The sequence below is a fragment of the Melampsora larici-populina genome (assembly GCF_000204055.1).
Source record: "Melampsora larici-populina 98AG31 unplaced genomic scaffold MELLAscaffold_4, whole genome shotgun sequence".
Classification (NCBI taxonomy): domain Eukaryota; kingdom Fungi; phylum Basidiomycota; class Pucciniomycetes; order Pucciniales; family Melampsoraceae; genus Melampsora; species Melampsora laricis-populina.
In genome coordinates, this window is record NW_006768768.1 from 2,342,974 (window position 1) to 2,364,026 (window position 21,053).

At 42.8% G+C, this 21,053-nt stretch overlaps 3 protein-coding genes across 3 annotated transcripts; 2 read left to right on the top strand and 1 right to left on the bottom strand.

The window, feature by feature from the left end:
• Nucleotides 1-342: 342 nt before the first annotated feature.
• On the bottom strand, nt 343-7,401 carry MELLADRAFT_33498 (uncharacterized protein; the record flags this gene model as incomplete). The annotated part of the gene is made up of 21 exons (XM_007405643.1): nt 343-819; nt 966-1,164; nt 1,246-1,416; nt 1,497-1,628; nt 1,717-1,874; nt 1,940-2,119; nt 2,207-2,359; nt 2,438-2,565; nt 2,637-2,749; nt 2,810-2,940; nt 3,016-3,148; nt 3,236-3,382; nt 3,443-3,650; nt 3,719-4,048; nt 4,109-4,223; nt 4,328-4,365; nt 4,443-5,097; nt 5,728-5,813; nt 5,925-6,533; nt 6,628-7,053; nt 7,134-7,401. The coding sequence occupies 21 exons, from the start codon at nt 7,399-7,401 to the stop codon at nt 343-345; spliced, it is 4,857 nt and encodes a 1,618-aa protein (XP_007405705.1).
• A 933-nt stretch (nt 7,402-8,334) lies between these two features.
• Nucleotides 8,335-9,406, top strand: MELLADRAFT_92460 (uncharacterized protein; the record flags this gene model as incomplete). The annotated part of the gene is made up of 5 exons (XM_007405566.1): nt 8,335-8,371; nt 8,448-8,508; nt 8,598-9,000; nt 9,061-9,169; nt 9,240-9,406. 5 exons carry the CDS (start codon nt 8,335-8,337, stop codon nt 9,404-9,406), a joined length of 777 nt encoding a protein of 258 aa, XP_007405628.1.
• An 8,919-nt stretch (nt 9,407-18,325) lies between these two features.
• Nucleotides 18,326-20,647, top strand: MELLADRAFT_102899 (uncharacterized protein; the record flags this gene model as incomplete). Its single annotated transcript, XM_007405567.1, has 3 exons — nt 18,326-18,773; nt 19,243-19,639; nt 20,626-20,647. The coding sequence occupies 3 exons, from the start codon at nt 18,326-18,328 to the stop codon at nt 20,645-20,647; spliced, it is 867 nt and encodes a 288-aa protein (XP_007405629.1).
• Nucleotides 20,648-21,053: the final 406 nt, after the last annotated feature.

The window sequence follows — 21,053 nt, forward strand, 5'->3', positions numbered from 1 at the left end:
AGTTAGTATGAAAAATGCATAGGATACAGGCAGAGAAGCGTAAGTATTTTTGTCAGTTAAACTGAAGGCTTTGGATAAGAGAGACATGGCCCTCCAAAAGCCACACGGTGAACTCCGTTCTTGTCCTAAGGCGTAAACCAACACCTCATCCAGAATCCACGCAAAGGGATGCCTTCATTGTACACCGTTGATGCCTAGTTTTAAACTTCGCAATGGCTTTAACATTTCCAGTCTCTTATGAGTCCAATGTTCATGCCATTTACAATGTACACCCAATTATTCTACAGCGTAGTTCCAAATGGAAGACCCAAAAATCGTTATAGAGTACATTTGTTGATCGATTCAAGATATAAGTTCTAGCCACTGATCACCATTCAAACTCTTTGCTTTTTGCAGTACCGGTATACCTCTTCCTTGAAACCTAGGAACGAGACAAAAACCAAGATCAGAATCAGTGCCACGGTGTTTTCTGGCTTCCGTCCATCTGGGCGGGTACATCTCAGGAATCACGTGACTCACTCCATCAAGCCATTTGACCGTCTCCAAAACCTCTGTGCCTGCCTCCACACCCGCTGCAGTCGATGCTTTAACCCTCTCGTACATTCTCCCACAGTCCAAGGAGTCACACTCAACTGACTCTAAAGCCGGTGTGTTCGAGCAAATCCTACAAGCTCCTTCAATATCTCTCAACTTCTTTTCTCGTGCTCGTGCGCGAGCCATCAAAGTATATGCAACCCCATCAGGCTGCTCACAGCATGCTTGACATAATAAGATTCCTCGACTCGCTATTTGAAAGATGTTAGATTTTAGCCAGATCATCTCGACAAAAGAAGCCTGTATATGATGGTTCGCTTACCTTCGCCATTATCAACCATTTCTTCCTCACAGTTCATACAACGATCACTTCTGAAATGCTCATCGACCATCACGCCTACGCGAGCCTGAACCTGAACCTGAACCTGAACTTGTGCAGTTTCATTGGCCACATCTGAAGCTTCTTTTGCATCTCCGGTCGGGCCGGCTTTTATTGGCTTAAATATCCGAACAAATTTCGGCATGGAAGCATACCAACTGGCAATATCGACTCCAATCAGATTGAAGATCCTAGCCAAAGATGGAATAAACACTCGTGTGATATAATACTCTGAGTCAAGTGCCAAAATCCTACCATAGCGCGATGCGGTTACACTTATCAGTCTCCTCTAGGCTGGCTAGAATTTAAATAATTAAGGCATGAGAACTGACGGGTTTTGTAAGACGACTTCAGGCGGAACAGCTCTGTCGCGAAGACGAGACTGAGGAGCGCCTTTGACAATCACATAGGGCACTCGTTCAGCATAAGCTGGTTCAGTGCGAGGGTCGGAAGCCATCTTGCGCGCCGCAATGAGCGCACCGGGTGGTGGCGGTACATTTTCACTGCACAACGCCCAAAAGAATCAATCGTTACGTCCTTGGTTTGATGACGCGCATCTTCCGCACGGAAAGTAGAACATCACCTGTATGTTCCCAACTTGACTTCTTTTGCAAATGTAAAGTCTTGGATTGACACTTTACCTAGCAACAGTCTTTGCCATTGACGATAAAGGTAGGCCTTGATATCCGATAGATCTTGCGTTCTGAAAAGTTTCCTGTTATAGCAATGATTGTCGGTGGGCACGCAATTATTCAGCTGAGACGACGAGCCTGAGAACAGAACAGAAGCTATATCATACTCACTTGAGGCAAGTTTCTTGAATTTTCTGTAAGGCAGGAATCCCATCTCGTCGGATGACTTCGATCCCCTTTGCTTCGAAATGAGGTTCGGCGTCTGCCAAAGATTCATACTTTGCTCCCACGTACCGCTTCTTTGCCATCAGCACACATGGTAAATAGACCTGTTTGATTGTAGATGATCGTCAGTTTCAGCGACATGTGCAAACATCCACACATATAGACATACTTTTTCAAACTTTAACTTCACTGGTGCAGGATTTCGTTTTGTTACTGCCTCTGCCATTTCTTTTCCGATCCTAAATGCATCTTCCTTTGTGCGACCAGGTAAATAGACGAACAAGCTATCAGTATCGCCATACACGACCTTGGCATCCCATTCCTTCACACTGTGGATAAATTCCATGGACTGGATGCAGGAAAGAAAACAAGTCAATCGCATGTGTTTCGGCGAAAGTTCACGTCCATCACACATCAGTGTCATCCGAGGGCGTACCTTTTCCAATGTTTCTCGACCTGTTTGTACGATCGCATCCGCAATCTCAACACAAGGCATCCTTCCGGAAAAAGATGCACTGGTATAACCGTAGGTGACATTGGCGATGAATTTTAATCCCAATTGTCTCGCGTTCATCATCTTACACATTCCCTACCAATAGGGTTGGTTCCACATGTGAGGATCAACCAAAAGCAAAAGTCATAAAGGTGCAAAGGATAAACTGCTTACCTTGTCATCCTTGACAGCCTTCATGCTTTCTTTGATCATCACTCTTGTGTCTAAAAACTCGCTCAACATCTTACTCAACAAACTTTTCCTAACTTGAGGTTTTACAAACATCAAACCATTCGGGGAGACTACATGTTCGAAACCCCTTAGATTTCTGTTCAACTCCATTTCAAGACTTGGAAAACGCATGCTGACTAACCTATCAGATGATCTTTCAACAAGCTCAATAATCCGTCCGGCAAATCCAAAGCGCTAGTCCCAAATTTACTGGTACCTTTAAACGTTCCAACTCTTCCAAGACAAGTTGAATAACTACCCACCAATAGAATCAGCATCATCACGACTACAAGTCACGATGATCAATGAGCTTACCAATAATTATACGCAATCATGATTGAAGGATATAAACTTTGAAAATCAAGAACAATCAAAGGACTTTTGTAAAACGCAGATTGAGGTTCCATAATCAATGGGATACATTCTGCTGCGTTTTGTTGGCCGACCTAGAAAATTTGACATGGTATCTTCGATCAGTTCACATCATCTCCATACCAATCTATTTATAGCAGATCCCGAACCTCTTCTCGACTTGGTGACGGTAATAAATAATTCTCCGGTTTAGCAATCCTGAATAAGACTGATTCAACTTTGAATTGTGACCCTCTGGATATAGCTGAGAAAAAATCAACCCCCAGTACCCTCGAAATTTCACTGTGTTTCAAATGAGATAATCAAAATGGAACAAAATGGATAATTGTCAAAAGTTGCAAGTGATGTGAGATAGGGAAAATAATGTACGCATTACGTGAAATGATTTCAGTCTCATCCATTAAATGTATGTCCAGTTCGACTCTATCCATATAATACAACAGAACTCTCCTTTGTCGTTCAATTGATCCAGATCTCCACCACTTGCCTAACGTCGCAAATGAATAATGTGGAAGGCTAAGAAGATTTGAGACTCAGATATCTCCTCAGTTATCGTAGATGCAACAAAGAACTGACCGTTTGCGTAGGATATGAAAAACCAAGTTCTCAAATGTATATTGTGTGACTGCTAATTCAGATCGAATGATCCTCCAGATCGATAGTACATGACGACCACTAACTCTGATTGAAGATCCATGGGTATAACCCCATTTATCATCCTTGCCCGCAAATCTACCATGAGACTCGTGTTTGACTCTTCCAAACTCATGTACAACATCAAAGTCTTTGGTTCATTTGGATAAATCAGCTTTCTCTTGATTGGTGAAATTGACAGAGAGCGAAAAATCGGACCTAATTCACGACCTCTTCCCATCACATAGCCCCAAGACCAACTCTCTAATTCAAAACCGGTCAAAACCTCAGGATCCCAATCTCTGACCTTGTCGATTAGTAAATTCATCAATTCAATTTCGGTATCTACAACTTCAATCAAACAATCATTCAATGCGTATTTGACTTTCTGACCGCCGTGGTTTCCTCCTTTCACAACGATCATTCCCACATACGTTCCTGGTCTCCTTCCATTTCCTCTTTCAACCCTCCTTGATGATTGTAAACAATAGAAGACTACTTCGATTGGATCTTGGGCTGGATCTGGTCTCAGATCCGCTCGATTCTTTGCTATCGGGGGGATGTGATCAATTCTCTGAATACCTGTCATGGTCAAGCTAAAGTACTAACCATGTACTTCGACTGCCAAGACATCCATTTGTTGGGATTCTGGGTCTTCATTTTCCAACTTCTTCTTGATGGGTGTATATTTATAACCTTCATTCTTTTGAGTAGGGCCTTCAATCTGTCAAAAAAGACAACCCCCAGAAAAAGTTCTTAGTTTCTGTATTCAACCGACCGTAAAAGTGACTAGCCAGAGTCGGTATTTCTCCAAGGAAACAGACGTACCTGAGAGATCATCAAATAATTTTCGGGTCTTTTGGATTCTGTTTCAAATATGAACAAATCACTCCAAGTCAGTTCAAATTCTAGAATCTTGGCAAAAATCAAACGAATTACAGACTCTCTAAGATCTGATGTTGTCTCAGCTCCGAGATCCTAGGAGGACCAATCGCGAATTCCCAGCGCGTGATCCTAGCCTTCCTTTCCCCAGACCCGTAAACACTCTCACCTGCACCCATGAAGCTCAAGTCAAGTTGATGAGTAAATTCAGGCAAATAACGAAGGGTAGATCCTAAAATTGTGTACAATCTGCCGCCGTATTCGCGTTTACGATTCGGGACATCGTTTGGGTCTGAATAGAATGGATCTTTATACACTTTTGCTGGTATCAATGTCCGAAGCAACTCCTTTGAAGCTGGAGGTGTTATTGAGTATTGATACCAAGACTTTGATGGATTCTTTGGTGCAATAGGGGTTGTGAGCACGATGCTAAGGCGTTTAGATGACCGTGCCCGACGCGCTGAATCCATAGAAAAATCGTTTGATGAAGAGATAGGTGTTGTGTGGGCAGGTAGTTGTTGCGGTTGTTGTTGTTGTTGTTGCGGCTGCGAATTAGGCTGAGTAGAGGGTGTGAGTGCGAAGTCACTGAAGGTAAGATCTTCCAACAAAGTTTCATCAAATGAAGGTTTGTCAATCTGAGGAATGGAAGCGTGGGAATGACGTTTGGAGTTGATGAGTGGTTCAGGATACGGAGGGTGTGATGGTTTTTCTGTCGGCTTGGAAGAAGTTTGTGGGGCAACACGGGCAGGCGAAAAGCCTTGGCGGCTGATAAATTTCATCATTTTTCCTTCCTTGGGTTGCGCAAATCCATCATCCTGTTCTCTCGTCGTGCGCTTACGCATCTCGTTCGTATTGATAGGCAGCTCTTGGCCTCGCGTGGGAGTGGTATGATCCTTGGGGTTTGAGTCGGATCTCGAGGCATTGAGCTTTTGAGGTGAAAAGTGTTCAATTAAAGTATTTTGACGCTTGGAAGGAGTCTTTATGGTTGCGACAGCTGATGATTTACTGGGGCTGAATAAATCGGTTCCGGACATTCCCGCTGTACCTCTTGATAAAGAAATAATATGGCTCAATAGCTAGGAATTTTACGTACATTCAATACTCAACAGGATAGCAATAATAACTCACGGGTAGGTAAACTTTAATTTGCGAGGTGTGATCATCCGTCTAGATGCGGGACTCGCAGTCCCACTTCGACTGACGGCTGGACCCTTTGTCTTCCGAGGAGTTGTGTTCAGTCCTCTAGATTCAGAGCGACCTTGTGCTATGGCATGGTCTGCAACAGCTTCAACATCCCATCCGTGCTCGAGTGGTCCATCAAGCTCATCGAGCGCATCCCAATCCACGTCTGGTAGATCTACATCTTCGTACTCTTTGAGCTCAATATTCATAGCCGCGTCGTTATCTTCGTCTGGTGCATCATCCTTGTAGTCTTGCATTTGTGATTGCAATATGGAAACATCTATTGATTCACACACTTCTTCCTCTTCAACACGAGAAGGATCATTTATCTCGGCCTTTTCTAGAGGACCGGCTCGGTCACCTTGCTCTCCAGCCAAGCGACTGATCCCGATGCCATTGATCGCCCATACACCGAAAGGATTCTCGTTGGTTTCATCTCGAATCCACGTAGACATGTGAATTGCTTCTACAGCTTGAAAAGTGGTTGGGATCATATTTGATAAATAAGATTGCGGTTTGACAAATGATTCAAATCGACTTTCACCGCGTTTACGAAGCTCTTGATCGACGAGAGCTTTGATCTGCTGTCGATAATCAGGTTCCATGGCCCACTCGGGTTGTTCACCCTTACCAAAGATCCTTTGGCTCGAGGGGCCAGACTCGCTTACTTCGTGGGGTCCAGTCATACCTCGTGCTTGTCTTCTCCTCCGTTCATCTTCCCAGAGTTCCTTGACGCTGTGAACAAGTTTTTCATCTCCAAAAGCGGGATTACCGAGTAATTCATGAAAATCGTCGTGTAAAGCTCGTTCTTGAACAATGTGCCGGTTCATGATCGCCGAGACATGACAATCGATTTCCAAGGTACAGTGAGAGGTTTTAGTTAAGCTTCGTGGACCCAATAAGTCAGTCGGCACGTTGCCGGCTGAAAAGAGACCCGCGACGTTTGAATTGGGAGACTGGGGTAGGTCATCTTTCGAGATGCGTAAATGAGACGGGGATGGTAATTATATCTTTCAACTTTTCCGCATTTTCATTGTTTTATAAGATATGGTAGAAGTGCATACCAGGGAGTGGTAGGCGAAAGCTGCACTCGGATAATTCTATCATCCCACATCCGTATAAATTGTGATCCAGCATAAATTGAAGATGGAATGGGATATGTTCCTCAAAAACCTTGAATCCGGCACGGGCTGATGAACCTCTTTGATTGTTCGAAGTCTGATACGGTGAGTGAGATGATGGATCGATAACTTTGCCACTTCGGAGTAAATCTGCCATCCGCTTTTTGAATCGCGCTTGAAGACAATATATCTTGAGGAAGTAACGATATCCGACGTGAAATCCGTAGAAGGGAACACCCTTACAGAGTGCTATGTATGCTACATATTGATGTCGCGAGCGATCTGCTGACTTGTTTGAGTTGACTTGACCGAGTGAGGCAGCTGTGGCGTAATTGAGGGCATGACCAAGCCTACGAATGAATCGATGCACTATACGATATCCAAATGATGGGAGTTAAGCATCCAGTCAAATGCAGAACGAGATCATAGTGTCAATGACAAAAGCTGACCGGTGTCTGGATCGATTGGACCATCGTATTGAACGTAAAAATATGACATGGCACCATGCACGTGAGCCAAGACGCGTTGACCGGCAGGAGTGGCGCCAAAGATTCTGATGACCGGGACCTTGTTAAGCTGACGTCCCGCTGGCAAGAATGGAGATGTTCGAAGAGCGTGAGACGAGCAATCATCTGGAGATAGACTAACGGCATCAAGTTGAGTAAGTCGAAATCGAATCAACGGTTTGGATTGATTGATTGAGTCTTGTACGATCATGTTGATGAAGGGGCTGAGTAAATCAAAACCTCAAATTTTTACATTCATCATCAAGACTGCTTATGTACCATGACCTCATCGAGCCACAAGTTCAACTCTATACCTTATTTGTCAATACTCTTCGTTCCTTCGCACAATTCGCATTTATCATCACACACAGATATATTGTTCATCCCACCGCAAATCACCAATATTTACATCAAGTCAATTTTTGGTTATGAACTTCAAGTTCCATCTTTGACGAAACTCCAGGAAAGATCACTCTGCGAAGAGATTCTCATGCGATCATTATTACAGATCTATGTCATCTGACCACTAATGAGACATGCTCTCGTCTCGAGAGAATGGCTGCATTCGATACAATGTGCTTCCATCAATATTAGCTGTAGAGCACTTCGATCAAGCCCTTCTGCCAGTGGGCTGGTGTTCGAACTTCTTGTCAGGAGCGAGGGGCCTCTCCATTGGCCTAGCCCAGTATGGATATCAATCAATCTGATATCCTATAGCGCTTTCTGCCGTTTGGTCTCATGGCTATCAGATCTTCAGTGGTCGAGAATTATCAAGAGATCAAATCATTTAGCCCAGCTCAACTCCTCATCGAAAGCCGCAAACCGAAGTTGAGGATCCTAACAAAGAATTGAGAATGATTGACCCAGTCTTAATGCATCTCCAAGATTTGCATGTCTCGTGATATATTCAGTGAGTAGGACTAAGGTAAGCTCAAACTGGTCCAGGTCTTCGTCTTCATCATGACTGATCCACCCACCCATTCGGCTTCCCTAGTATATATATGCGTGTATTTCGGAGCCTTTGGGGTTACTTTGTGTTCATCCAGAATTAGTATCACGCAACTTTCCAAACACACAAGTTCACAAACCCATTCCACAATCTCGTTACCAGTTTTATTCTTTCACTTCAATCCATCTATATACCATGTTACTTCCATTTGTCACAGTTTCTCTCCTCAGTGGTGAGTCATTCTTCTTACCCGGCGCGGATCTTTTCTCACTATTGTTGACGTTGGATGGCTTTCCCGTGATCTGTAGCTACCATTATTATTGCAGCTCCTCAAGCTACTTCATCACTCTCAAACATCCAGCAGCGGAGGTGAGTCAATGAGCCAAACAAAGACCTGCGCGATGTACAAACCGAATATTTCCAATAAGACCCTCTGACCAAACTTCATCATACCACAGCTCCCCAAACCTTGATGCCATGAACGATGGATCATCTTCACCCAACTCCACCAGCAATAACACTTCCACGCGCCAATCCAACTCTACCCAAACACAAACATCCGGTAATAGTACCAGCCTCAGCACGGCCATATATGGCCACCTTAAAACTTGTCATGATGGAATACAGACTCACAGTACTACCATAGCGACTCATTGTGGTGGAGCAAATAACGAAAACGCACAAGATTCTGGATCCAGCATCTTACTCGAAATCCAAGCTATCCTGATCCTCACGATGACTTGCGCTATAAACATCCAGGCCTCTGTTGCTCAACATGCTGCTTCTTCTGGTATTGCAAGACTATTTGGTGGTGGTGGCGGTTCTTCTGGAAGCGCTTCTGGAAGTGGATCATTCAGCTTTGTGAGCTCTCTTCTTGATTGACGACACGCGTCGATCAAATACTGACGTAGACTCTCTCAGTCCGACTGCGCCACCATGTTCTTTACCCTCATCAAGTTGTTACAGGGATGTTACACTCAAGTTGCAGGCGTATCTTACAAGTTTCCCGCAATCCGGGTGCTATGTGCTGGTCAGTCTCTTTTATTCTCAACTATGACTTTAACACACAATTCTCATCATCAGTCCTCTTGCTTTCACAGACTCCTTAGCACAATTATCAACTTGCCTATCACAAATCGCCCATGCTTGCGGACTTGCCATGCCAGGATTCGCAAATCAAGTTAACGACCTCTGTGCAGATCAATCTCCACTCTTTATGCAGACTGGATTTGGATTTTCTCAATTCATGAAAATGATGAAACGTTAAAAAAGACTATGCATCACTTCTTGTTTTATGTATTTCAATTCTCTACGGATCACATTTTGTACGTTGTCAGAACTCTGTGTCTTTCTCTTGTTCATTTCTACATTTGAAATTCCAGTTATACCTCCAATAAGCGCACAATCATCGCCTTGTTAAGCGTATGTGCCACTCATGCTTTGTTTTGCGTGCTTTGCGTACTTGCCGGAGGTTTGGTCAACGATGTCTCACTTCCTACATGAAATCGAAGTGACTAATCACCTTGCCATCCCACCGTGTTTGGTCTTCATCAGCCGCATGAGCTATCTCTCAATGGCGTGTTCCCCACAATACCTCCAGATGACGACAAACGTCCATCGGTATTATTTTTTAGCGTAAGCGATCGCAAGATAATAGATATTATGTCAAGGGGATGATCAAGCAGTAGGTGTGCATTTGCAGTGAGCTCGTCCTTCAAAATCTTTGCACAGACGACGACAACACATGACAAAGATCAACCACATCTTCAAAAAATCGCCATGATTATGATGAAATAATGTTCTACCTACATGCTGAAGGGCTTTGGTACTCTCCAAATCCAAAACAAGGCCACACATGAGTTGAGTCCTCTATTAAAATCTTAACTACGACACACTATAGCAATAGGACTCCAAAAGGCTTGCGAAAACACGCCATAGAAAGCCTTGATAAGTCAATCAAGGTTAAAGGCTCATTCATATTTTGCCCCGCAACTGATCATAGAATTTGAGAGCTGCTAAGACCTCAGGACCTGATCCACGCCGGCAATAAATCATTGAAATAGCTAGCTGAGAAGCTACTCCCGAGGTTCAGAGTGATGCCTCATGAGTAAATTATATTGATAGACTCTGCAATAAGACTACTTTTATCTCTACTTGACCACATTGAATCAATCAAACGTGCTCCGGTTGAGCATGGACTCCTTGATGACGATGTCACAGATGATATAGTGGTACAAGAGCCAAGAGTTGGTACCATAAAGGTTGTAGTTAAAAGAAGCAAGCAAGTCAAACAAACCTTATGAATATAAATCCAGTGAACTTCAAGAAGACACAAACATTCTATGGTCAAGCAATTTATTCAATCAAAATACAATTCTGGACTTTTCAATATACATGAGTTTGAGAAATTCTTTCCATCCATTGTAACATTTCATCAATCATCAATTGATGTTTTTGATTATCTACTTCATCTCTTCCCACCAGGCAAATAACATGTTTAGTCTTCAATCATCAAGAGAAAAAAACCACATGGGAAATCATGATCATCATGATTGCTTACTTGCAATTCATTGTTTTTGATTGGTCTCCCTACAATCCAAATACTAACAGGTACAGGTCTAGATTTAGTTGAGATGTTAGAAGTACAAGTAAGTACTTGAACTTCTCTCTCTGGATTAATTACATGTGTTCCCAAAGAAAAGGCCCCCTTAAGGGCGTTCTTTGCGACCACTTCTTAATAGATGTAAATTCTACTATTGGTGGTTTGGGGGTATGCCCCGGCTAGAAAGGAGGGATAACCCCGGGAATATACTACTATTCCGGGATAAAAACCTCCTTGCCGGGTTGAGAGCAAAGAAACTGCTAAGGGCTTCTCTTCCCCTAAACTCACGGGGATTTGAGCCGTGAGCCTGAGAAGCCCCAACCCTCAAACCACCGGGGAGCGTAACCGTATCAGTCTTTTTCTGAGACTAACTCGCTCTGAGACTATCCTGAGACAAACAAAAAAGTAAACCGGATGGTGGCTTTTTGTACACTGTCTGTACAGGCTGGTGGCAACTGGTACATATGTATGAAGACTTGAACAAATTCATCATTAAGACTTCAAAGAAGCTGTTAACACTTCGATAACCTCATCAAGAATCAAGAACCTTTGTCGAGTCATCCATGTGCACCTTATATCTATACCTTCAGACTCACTCCAATCCCCCTGAAACATTGTCAAGGGGGTTCTATCGCTACAACCACTTACATATCAAAGTATTGATAATGAAGCAACTTACAAAACAACAAAATGTTATTGGAACAAGCTACTTTGAATGAAAGTAGCAAGCAAAACCGATACAAGAAAAACAATGCATTGTCATCGGAGCGAGATACTTTGATGTAAGAGGTTTCTATCTGTTGCGTTGTCTTGATTTCTTCAAAAACGACTCAGTCGCCATCTTTTCAAACTGTCTCTTTGTATGTATAATCTTCACGAAAAGGACTCGATATCACTTCTTTTCAACCAACCTAAAATGCTTCCAACTTCTGCTTTTCAAGACATCTCATTTTGCATTTTATCAACTCGATCGTCTTTTGTATGTATTATTTTTGACCAATGAAATTGACCAATGGATGTCTAGATGTTCTGTAGTTGGTGGAAGGCTTATAAAGAGAAGGAAGCGCCATGCGAAAAAAAACGCGCCACACAGACCGGGATTGAACTATACCTGTATGTCTCACTGCTTCTCTCAGGTAGTCTCAGAGAAAGACTGATACCGCATCTCTCCCAACCACCGTAGAGTTCAACTACCCCAAACTTTAAAGTAAAAAAGGGACTGATTGAATTTACACTATCCGAAGGTACTAGAAGATCTCTTCTCAAACCAAGCCTCTTTGGACGATCAGTGCATTACAGCACGGTTCTATTTCTTACAATCATTTCGACCAAATCAGATCCTTCAACAACTTCTTAGTTTTCAACAATTCTTTCTCAGAATATTTCCGTAGATAGATTTTATATGAGTTTGAAGCCCAACGGCCACACTTCTTGATCTCTTCTTTATTGGCACCCAGATTCCATCGAAGTGAAGCGCCTCCTATGCGGAATGAGCGCCCATGCAACAACTGATCCTTCTTTGAACGACGAGAATTCCAAACATCTCTAAAGTGGGTTATTGTCTCTAGTTTCCCTAAACGTCTCTTCTTTCCTTTGATGCTGATCGAGAATATTTCATCATTAGGTTTCCTATCTTTGAAATGAAACCACTCTTCCAAGGCCGTGACTGGATCTAACAAAGATTCTTGGCTAAATAGCTTGATGAATTGTAATTCACCTGGCCGAGCCGTCTTAGCATTATGGATTGCTATCTCTACACATGACCGATCGTCATTCCACCTTAAGTCATTCCATTTTGGCATCACTTTCTTGGAGTCGTCGGAAATTAATTCTCATAACCTGGCTGTTCCCCAGAAGCACACTAGTGCTACCGTCAACATCGCTAGTCCTAATTCTCCTTCTTTCGGTAACTCTTCCAATAAAATTACCAGATCCGAAATTAGTACCGGTGGCCTTTTCGTATCTACCTCGACCAATTCAGCTTCAATCATTTTCGAGGCCTTCAACAGAGCTTTTACTGCCCCATCTGTTTGCGATGGATATTCTTCATCATGGTATAAATGCCATGCTTTGATTCCTGCCAAGTATGACTTCAAGGTTGTATGTTTCACCGACTCGTCATCTACTGCTTTCTCGACATCTTTCTTCGAAGCCCAGACCACGAAAAGTTTCAACACCGTCAGAGAAATCGGGAGAAGATCTACTTTTTGAATGTTTTTCACAACCGCAAATCGATGCAACTTTACGATCCCTGAATTGTAGCTCTTCAACGTTCCATCGCCCCAAGCTCCTCTCAAATAATGTTGTTTAATCTTGTCTACATCTGAATTGTCTATTCCCAACGCGTTTTTCTTGAAAGCTCCAAACGGCTTCGTAAGCTTCTTTAAATTTAAATTGTGTACGTCTTTCACTTGCTGCTTCTTTCTCATGACCACTTTCTACAAATCTAAAAGGACTTGCTGTGGATTTTTTCAGAACTCGGCTCCTATTTTCTTTGGATGTGTCTTCGGCGGGAATACTTGCTTCAGAAGATGTTCTAAATCCCTAGGAACTTCTACTATCACTTCTCTAAACCACAACAGGTCGCCTAAATACCCCCTAGAGAGAGCATCTGCGACATTTCCTTTCGATGTAACACGTTTCGCTTGGATGTCACAGGCTAAGACTGTAAGTAGCCTTTGAATGGCTTTCCACTCTTCATTTACCAACTTGTCTTTAGAGCGTCTCTTCCTCACAGTTGATTGTGACGTGGTGTTATCAGTCCAAACCGCAAGTTTTAATCCTATCGCAGGGAATAGAGCATCAGAAACATTGTTCACATGACTCATGGCTACTGCTTACCTGCTATCCGCTTGACTTTCTGTAGCACCAAGAGCCCCAGTCTAATAGCAACCGTCTCTGCCCACGCTATCATGCGCTTGTCTCCTATCAAGCCTAGAGTCTGCCAGCCTTGGGTGAATTTGAAGCAAGCCCAACTTTCTCCGATCAACACTCCTATCCCAAAGGATGAAGAAGCATCTCCAACCCATTACACTTCTATGGCTTTCGGAGAAGGAATTATTTGCCGTGAGTTAAAATTTTTAAGGACTCAATACCACTCTTGAACATCAGATTTAACACTATCTGACGTATATCGTAAGGCGGCCTTATTCCTCCAAGATTTCATCCACCTGTAGAAAGAGTTTAGATACGCTTTCATATGCGGCACTATGTGCACAGTGTGCACTAGTTTCCCCACTATACTTTCAACTTTGTTGAAAGCCCACTTCGTCGTTGGGTTCATCAAATCTATAATGATTTGCAGTCTCTCCCGCAACTTTTCTTCAGGTAGCCGTATGGTGTGATTGTGGCCGTTCCAGATAAAACCAACGAATTTCTGTTCTGTTGCAAACTTGTGGTTTTTCACCGGGTTCGTCATTACACCTAAAGTATTGCTTATGTTTGTAACATCTTCTAACGAGACTTTCTGTCCTGGTCTTTGAAACATGAGATTGTCGTCTACCCACCGGAAGATGACAATCTCTAAAAGACGTTCTATCACTTGTTTCCAAACATGAGCTGGTGCCCCAAAGACTCCACAACTTGCTAGTCTGCCAAACCCAACGGCTAAATCTACCCAAATACGATTATAGAAGTCCAGGATGCAGAGGAACCGATGTTGACAAGGGTGGATAGGTAATTGTCTATAAGCTTTCCTCCAATCGAATATTGCCACATCCCATTCTCCCGGGTTATCTTGGAAGAATCCAGCTACCACATTGAAATCATCCCAGTAAGTCCCGTAATTCAGCTTGTTTACAAATGAATTTACTGATGGGTAACCTTCCCCTTCTCTTGGAAAAGAGAGGTCATTTACCATTCTAATCGATCTGTCGCTGTTGACGGCACTTCCCATCGGATTTGTTTGAAAGAAACCAAATTTCTCATACACTTGTTCATGTGTGAACGGGCCTACGATTCTTCCAGCTTCGAATTCTTTCCTCAAAGTTGCCTCAATCTGAGTCCTTGCTTCTAATGCCAATTTATGGTTCTCTGGTGTATACCACCTCAACCCCGGAATATCATGTTGTGGTATGCCCAGACAAAAGCCTTCCTCGAACCCATTTACAATATAAGGTATGTCACCATCTAACTTGACTTCTTTCATCAAGGCGACCCACTCTTTCACGTTCATTTTACAAGCAACTGGTGTCGGCCAAGGATCAAGGACTGGAACTATGAAGATCTTTCGCTGACTTAGAGGGATCGGAACTTTCCGACAGCTTCTGTCGTCCTCCTCTAATTCCTCTTCTGAACTAGAATCTTCCACTTCAACCTCATCATCTACTTGAGTCTTCAAATCGGCAACTCCACTAAGATCTCTCAAATCTTCAGCTGGTAATTGATCTCTCAACTGATCATTTTGCGGCTCGTCTTCACCTATGGTTCTATAAAGCGCACTAACAATCATAACCAATTTATTTCAGAACAACGTCCTCATCACTGATTACAACTATCAGACTTCTAAGCACTAACACGATGGAGATTTAGATGCCCATAATAGAAAAAAGAATTTTCCCAAGCCAAATCCAACCCCACCTGACCACCACCAAAATCCGCCCCGAGTCAAACCCCAAATAACCAATATTTGTCAGCGACAGATCACTACTTCAATCTTTGAAACTAGAGTCAACTCACGCAGGTTGGTTCTCTTCTTGGGTAGGGGCCTTTGTGGCTTGCTTCGGTCCTTTATAAGTGTAATTTGACCTATATGACGTTGAAGCTACTGGAGCCACTGCTGCAGTCGTGGTCGTGTTGTCTAAACAGAACCACCATCAGTCTAGAATCTCAACTTCTCAACTCCTTTCCAGAGAAGGGGTCACTCACCATTACGATTCGAATAAAATTTATTCTTCTTCACGTAAGGTTTCTTGTTACCACCCCTCTTTCCTCTGAAAGTCGACACTGATTGAAACTTTTCCTCTGACTGTTTCTCTACAGCTTTTGGTGTCGCAGGTTCTACTTTTGGTCTTCCTGTTGTGAAGCTGAAACCATACTTCGGACCTCCTACTGCGTATGGGTTGTCCTCAAACTGGAGGTCGCCGGCTCTATCAGCAAAGAACTTAGCATCTGCCTCGACTTTTGCTTGTAAACCGTTTGGCAACCTGACTTTGTCCTTGTACACTGCTTTGCCGTTCACTTTTGTCTTAATCAATTTCCGGCGACAAAAGATCACAGTTCTAATTGCTAAATGATAACGCAAACCAACCATCCAACATAGGTACTTCTTTTTCAAATTTGAAACTATCTGTTTGTGTTTCACGATATAGTCTGCATAGGTGTCCAATTGATAGATCTCTCTAGCATATTGTTCTTCTCAATCACACATTTCTACAAAGTCACCAAAGGTAATCTGCTTCTCTAAGGCCTTCTGCAAATATTTCGACTTTTCATGTTTCTCTTTCGTCTTCTCATCATCATCATCATTGTTATACGTATCCAAAAAGGACTTCTTGAAAACAGATAGTGGAACATAAGCTCTAAGTCTTTTAAATCCCTTGTCCCACTTCCTGGGCAAGTCGGGAAGATCTGCTGAATCAAAATCTAACAAATCATAACCCAGTTCTGCTTTCTTCACTTTCTCTGACTCGTCTGAGCTAGACTCTTCTTCCAAGGATGATTTCTCTGAATCTGATTCCGATTGATCTGATGGAGGACTTTGAGACTTTCTCTTCTTAGATTTTCTTTTCTTTTTCTTCTTTTTCTTAGAAGCACCTGAATCGTCAGAGGACAAAGATGAGTCATCACTCGGCATCTCTTTCTTCTTGGATTTCTTCTTCTTTGGTCGCTTCCTAGATTTCGAAGTATCCGAATCACTCGAAGCAGAATCAATGTCCGAACCATCGCGTTTTGACTTATTGTTTTTCACCAGGCCTTCTTCCTCTACATGGCTTTTATGTTCTACCACAGCTTTGGAGCCTGAAATAGCTGCTAACAGATGGCTCGAGTCATCCACAAGATTTCTGGAGGTTGTTTCTGGATTTGGACCTGGTCAGTCGTAATCCATTGACACCATTGCACCAAACTGGTCGTTGAAACTATTGACCAATCTTCGGGCTGTTGGTCCATCCTTAGCATCCAAAGCTTGTGTCAGCGCTTCCAGGATTGCTCGGCTGCCGGTACCTGGAGCACTCGAATCATGATTGAATTGCCTGAAAGCTGGGTCAAACAAACGAAACAAAAACATTTCCCTTTTGTAAGTTTTTTAACATTCTATCAGAATTATTGTTATTATATAGATTTCCAACAAAAAAGGACGATTCTCCATAGATTCTCCGGAACAGATTTCTAAAGAAGAACCGATCAAGGCTTTGCCTCCTCAGCACACATTGCGAGGTAAAGGGTTCTTCTCTTCGGTCCGCTTAGCTTGCCAACTTTTCCGATTGGTCTTACTGACTAACATCTATCTCCTTTAGAGCGCATCAGCAGCATCTATTTGCGCGTCTACCTGCAATCCTTGTCTCACAAGACTTCTCTCTCAACCGGCGCTTCTAGCAGCCCAGAGCATGGATAACAAGTAGTGACTTACGGCGCTTCAGCAGCCTGCATCATACTCCACAATTTGTATCTCTATTTAAGGCGCCGCAGGCAGCCCAGACACTTCTTTTAAAGGTACATGGAATTATATCACGAGACCAAAAGAACCAAGAAAACAGGAACAAATCGAAATGAAGGAATGAAAGAAAACAATGCTTTAACACACCCTCTATCGGTACACCTTCTACCAATTTCACAGGGCCTTTCCCCTTCTTCGATTCTTCTAACTGACGTCTTTCTGCTTCTCTTCTCAACTCTATCTTCTCTAATTCCATCCTCTTGACTTCGTTTGGCTTGACATCCGCAGTGTCAGATTCCGGATTGTCGAGTTCCTCGTCATCTTCTACATCAGCTCCACCATCTCTCTGGTCTTCATGAGGTTCATGACAGTTGCTACAAAGATCCTGGAGGCTTCCTTGCTCCTTTGACTTTGGTCCTCTGGAAAGTGCTCTCTTCTGACGTTCCTCAGCTTGCTCTTTCTCCTTTGCTAACTTGGCTGACTTTTTCTCTTCTTCTTGTTTAGACATTGACACCATTTCTTGACGATAAATCTTGTCTTCTATTAACTTTTCCTTAACACTTCTATTCATCAAAGAAACTTGTAAAGAATTTGATTTAGCGTTGTCGAATAAGAAGAGGGGTATGTCAATGAGAGAAATAAGATCAAGTCTGTGAAAAAAATTCCTAATAAAACGATAAGACTTTTTATGAGGAAATTGAGAGTGTTCCCAAAGCCTGAGACGGTACACATTAGTCCATTTCAGGAGAAGACGTGTAAGTGGCAGGAGTATGGGGTGTCACGGACACATAACCAGGTGTTACCACATACAGTGGTCCGTGACAGTTAGATTGTGGTAGAACGAGAGGAAATTTCAAACTTCCGTCTGTACTCGCTCTACCTCACTCTCTCACCCCATCATATTCACTCCTTACAACTTTTCTCACGATCTCTGCAGACTCTCAAGGGCTTTAAGCTCTTTTAATTTTGCGTTTTTTATTCCATCCTGGATGGGATTTAGAGTTGAGAAGTCTAACAAATCATTCCTACCGCAGTTAAGAGATCATCGCAGAAGGCTAGCAGCTCGTCAACATTCCGAAAGACAAGAGGCCTCAAGGAGGAGAATACAAGAACAAGTAGAAGAGAGAAACAGAAGAGCAGCATCTCGAACCCCGAATCTAGCCCTACCTCTTCCTACATTGGCAAATAATCAACGATTGATGAACGATATCGACGGCGACGAAATTTCGAGCCAAAATTCTACAGAGTCAATTATTCCATCTGAATCTGCTTCGAGAAAGAAGACACTTTCGTCAATTTCTTTCAAGAAAATGACGGTTCAAACTCCGGGGGGTTCAGGTTCGAGTTCTAACAACGCTGGGGCTAACCCATCTGGGACAGGCCAGAATGGAGAAAACAGTCAGAGTTTTAGGTCGGACCTAATTGAGAAAGACTCTTGTAAGTTAAAGATCATACCGTAGTCATCATTCCCACGAATATTTCAAATTCCTTCAGATTCCTCCCTCATCATATCATCATCAAAGGTCCTTGCCTACGGGAACAAGTCCAAATAAATCCCGTATTACGTGTGTCGTCTGTCAACTTGTTGACAGGCGGGGAACAGTCCTGAAGGTCTGAACGTAGGGTCCGCTAGCTCCAAGGTTTTACTCTTGTTTAAGAGCGTATAGCAGGGGGACGGGAAGGAGAAGTTTCCAGCTCCAAGACGAAAGTCTTGTTTAATGAGCGTAAAGTTGGCTATTTGATTAAGCTCCAAGTGAAATATCTTGTGTAAGAGCGTAGATCCGAGGAAACTTGTTGATTGGGAGATTAGATCAAAAAATCTATAATGTTCTCAACAAACATCATTGTCAGATGGTAGTCATAGTTAATCAGATACTGATTTACGTACTGGTTTCTAAAATCATAGATCCAGGAGGTGTGGGCGCATCAGCGAGATCCCAACCGCCACCCTCAACAATCAATGGTCTGGCAAATCCGGCTCCGCCGACATCTTCGAACAATGGCGTATCTGGCCAATTAGCTCCACCAGCTTCTTCAGCCACGGTTCCTACCTCCACTCCTACTCCTCAAGTTGTGGAAAAAGCAGCTGCTCCGATACAAGTCCAACCTTCTACCGCAGAAGCTGAACAGACCCAGGTTCTTTCGAAGAAAGACAAGAAACTGGCCAAAAAGGCGGCTAAGAAAGAGGAGAAGAGAGTAGAGAAGAAGGCTGCAAAAGAGGCAAAGAAAGCCAAAAAGTTGGGGAAAGAAGAGAAGAAGCTGACGGGTAAAATCGTGACTGAAGCGGAAAAAGGGAAGAAAAAGTCAGTTAAGAAACTCATTATCAAGTTTGAAAAGAAATTTGGAAGTTTTGATAAGAAAGGAAAAGAAATAGATGAGAAACTGGCGGCTAAGGCTGGGAAAGAAAAAGAAGGAAAGCTGAGGAAAGAGAAGAAAAGATCCAAAAGGAAAAGAAAGAAATCTTCGTCTTCCTCAAGTTCTTCCTCATCAAGCTCCAGCTCGAGCTCAGATTCCGATACGTCATCTTCTTCATCCTCATCCTCGGATTCCTCCGTGTCTTCGGATAGCTCTAGCTCGTCGTCTTCAGACTCAGACTCTTCTTCGTCAAGCTCCTCGTCATCATCAGGATTGTCTAGCTCTTCCAGCAGTTCCTCAAGCGATGACAACAGATATAATCGGGCAAACCACCTCCCGGATCTCCCGAAGAAGTGGGCAAAGAGCTTCAGGAAGTTGAATTCTTACGTCCCGTTATCGGTTTTTAGAAGATCTTATATCAAAAGCTTTCGTTCAGCCGATCTAAAGAAAAAGAAATCCTCTAATTATCACAACTCATTCAATACAGAGCTAGACAGAGAGAGACAATTTACTCACGGGGAATCCATCCAAGCGTGTAATCTGGAGGCGAGATACGCCAAAGAGATTTATGGTTTGAAGAAATACCATAAATATATCTTGAAGCACGTGAAGATTGTTGAAAAGATCAAAGAGCGGAACAAGTGTTGGTTAGTAGCTCTAAGATATCATCTGGCGATAAGACTGGAAATCTTCCGTGATAACTCAAACCGTAAAGGAGGAAAGAAGAAACACGGGAAAAAGAAGTCCTTCCCAAAGGGTCGGGAAAAACGGGTCGAACATGAGGCGAGGTGGGATACTGAGGCAGCTGGAGAATGAGCAAATGTCTACTGTGGTAGACCAGTCTCGAAAGAGACTTAAGTTTCTTATCTTTGTATTTTACATAGTAATGTAAACAAAACTACATGTGAGATAACTATATGTTAAACATGTACAGAAATCAGAGTCCAAGATCCTGAGTCACACGCATTAGACTGAAATGGAGAGGAGAGTTAGGTGTCTATTGAGAGTAACCCTGAAGTGGACGAATTCAAGCGTGAGGAAAAATTTTTCCTCTTTCGACTTGAGAAGAAAAACGCCACTACCTAGTGGTTACGCTACCCGAGCACAGTCTCGGGTCGCGGGTAATCTAACATTTTATGCACACAACCTTTTTTGGCCTTGAATCACAAAATCAGCACATCAATTATAAGGATTTCAAAAAGCAGTGTTATCTTCCCTGAAATCAACACATACTCACATTGGATACTGATCATGGTTTGGTTAGCCATCAATATTGAACCAATACAAAACAGTCAACCCATGTAAACACACTCACATTCTAAATCATCTTGCTAAACACTTCAAATCATTATTAATATTCAC